The sequence below is a fragment of the Myotis lucifugus genome, unplaced genomic scaffold, assembly GCF_000147115.1.
Source record: "Myotis lucifugus unplaced genomic scaffold, Myoluc2.0 scaffold_616, whole genome shotgun sequence".
In the NCBI taxonomy this organism is placed as follows: domain Eukaryota; kingdom Metazoa; phylum Chordata; class Mammalia; order Chiroptera; family Vespertilionidae; genus Myotis; species Myotis lucifugus.
In genome coordinates this window covers 386,051-388,686 of record NW_005871664.1, presented here as the reverse complement: position 1 = coordinate 388,686, position 2,636 = coordinate 386,051, and the positions used below count along the sequence as shown (strand labels likewise).

The following is a 2,636-nucleotide window of genomic DNA, read 5'->3' as shown; positions in this document are numbered from 1 at the left end:
TCAATCCATGGAGTTTTAAGACCATGTCTACACAGAGGAACCTATTGACTATCAAAAGTCCTTTGCTTATCTTACCAGAAACACTAATCAATCAGTGCGTGTGTGAAACTCAATTTCAGCTCGTTCCCTTTCAAATTTACCCTAAACTTAGAGGAGCATCAATAGCAGGTGAAGGGGCGCCCTTTTAAATCACTCGAAAGCGGTTTTTCGTCAACCAGCAGGAGCGTGACCCCGGCAGCCGCTTCCTTCCGGACGTGCCGCCGGGCCCACCGCGCGGGCAGCTCTGGGCTCGGAGCACCTGCTGAGCGCAAGGAAGGGCGCCTCCCCCGGGGTCCGTGCCCCGTTTATCAGCGGCGGCGCCGGCGCCGGGCCGGCCTCCGGGCCTCACCATTTGATGATGTTGTGGACCAAAGGCAGGAACGAGTAGCTGTCCTCCTTCGCGCCCGCCGGGGACGGGGGCCTCGGCGCCGGCTGCTGGGGCGCAGCGACGGGCGGCGGCGGCGGCTTCGGCTCGGCCAGCGGCGGCTCGGCCGGCGGGGGTATCGCATCTTCGGCCGGTCGCCCGGCCGCCAACCCGGCGGAGGCCATGGCGCTCGGAGAACGCCAGCAGCCGCCCAGTCAGGGAACGGGACGGCGCGGCCGCCCACACGTCACTTCCGTTTCGGCCCGGGAGGGGGCGGGGCCTGGAGGCTGTGCGCGTGCTCACTAGGGCGCGGGGCGGGGCAAAGCCGCGGTTGTTACTAGGCAACGGGCGGTTGGCGGGTGAAGATTGCGGAGACAGCTAACTCTTGGAACCGTCAGAAGTCGGAGATTTATTTCAGAAAAACATCTTATTTTTTCTCAGTGGACGAAGAGGGTCCACAAGCAGCGAGTAGAGGGAGCCCTGGATGGACGGTCAGCACGGCCCGGCCTGGGCTGGGGGGGGAGGTGCGGGGAGCGGGGGGCTCCCGCAGGGCCGGCTGCACTGCGAGCGGAGGGGACACCCCTCACCTGGGCTTGAGGCCGGGCCTACGGCCCTGAGAATTCTTATGGAAGACCAGCCCGCACCCCCAGAGGCCTCCAGGCGGAGAGGACGAAGCTGACCCTGCGCAGCCCCAGGACCGGGCGCAGAGGCCGCCACGCCCGCCCCCTGGATGGGGAAGAACTGAGAATTCGACACTTCATACGCTTCTTCTGGATGCTGTGCGAGATGTGGGGGCGGTGGGAAGGCGTCCCACAGAAGGGGTTAGTGTCAGGAATAAGCACGAGATCCTAGGAGCCAATCCTCCGTCCCTGTGGGACATTTCCTCTCCTCTGAAATCTTTAGTTCAGGGTCATAGCAGAGCCTGCACTGCCTTCTAACTTCTGCAGATGCATGATTAACCTCCAGAGGTTTGGTTTAAGGACATCATAGGGCCCTAGGCCAGGCCGAGGGACCCCAGTGCACCGGGCCTCTACTATGCATACAAGTTCTTTGGTTAATCTCTTCCTACCCCCATTGTGTGTTTTTTGTTAATCCTCATCTGAGGATATGTTTATTGATTTTTTTTTTTGAGTGAGAGAGAAACATTGATGTGAGAGAGAAACACTGATCTGGGGATTGAACAACAACCCAGGTATGTGTCCTGACTGAGAATCTAACTGGGAACCTTTTTGGTGCACGGGACATGCTCCAACCACCTGAGCTACCTGGCCAGGGCCCAGTGTGTTTTATAACTTAATCACAAGCCTCAATTTTAATGTTGGCAGAATAATGAGGACCTCTCTTTTATATAAAAGGGAAAAAATGATTTCGGTATAAATAGACACGGCTAAAGAAAACAAATTGAAAACATAGGAAACATGAAAGAGTATGTTACATTGACAATTTGCCCTAAAAGTAGTTAATATAATTAATTAGTGGCAAAGAGTAAAGCTGGCTTCATAACATTGTAAGTGGGTGTCAAACAAACCTACCAGTTTCATTAAAGCTAAACCTGCCACAACAAATGTGTCTGTTCATAACTGTTCCATTAGAAGTTAAAACAGATGCTCTGTTGACACGTAAGGGCTGTACGTCGCTAGAGACGCCACCACATGAAGCTACTTGGCCGTTGCTGTCTGAGGCAGATTCTCAAAGTGCCCCCCTTCCAGTGCAGTTGGCAGTTCCAAGGTCAGGCCGTGGAGCCAGCCCCCGGCTGGGTCCCAGCTCATCCTGCTGGAAGGAGCGACCTCGCACAGCCTCCTGTGCAGCCCCGCAGCCTCCCGGAGGCTGAACGGGTGGTTCCACATAGACCCCTTAGGAAGTATCTGTGAACAGTAAATGTTCTGATGTTTCAGTTTTAGGGCTTGCTCCTTCACCAATTAGCAAAACCCAGCTGCCAGCAGTTAAAGGAAGGGTCTAGAATAGATCAGAGCTCTCTGGTGGACAGATCATGGAAGCCACACATCACCACATATATTGGTTTCGATTTTCTAGTAGCTACATGAAGAACACACACAGGCACAATTGATTTTAATATATATTTTATTTAATCCACTACAACCTAATCAATATAAAAATTATTAGAGGCGTTTTACTGTTTTTCATACTGTCTTAGAAGTCCAGCATGTGTTTATACTTAGAGCACATACCGATTCAAACAGCTGTGTTCTAGTGCTCAGGACGGTGGTCAGCC

At 53.9% G+C, this 2,636-nt stretch overlaps 1 protein-coding gene across 1 annotated transcript in view; it reads right to left on the bottom strand.

The window, feature by feature from the left end:
• Positions 1-630, bottom strand: part of MED9 (mediator complex subunit 9) — a 15,613-nt gene extending 14,983 nt beyond the window's left edge. The window contains exon 1 of the mRNA XM_006104868.3: positions 389-630. Within this exon, the coding sequence (XP_006104930.1) occupies positions 389-588 (200 nt within the window). The 5' untranslated portion in view covers positions 589-630. The remainder of the gene's footprint in view (positions 1-388) is intronic.
• Between the last annotated feature and the right edge of the window lie 2,006 nt (positions 631-2,636).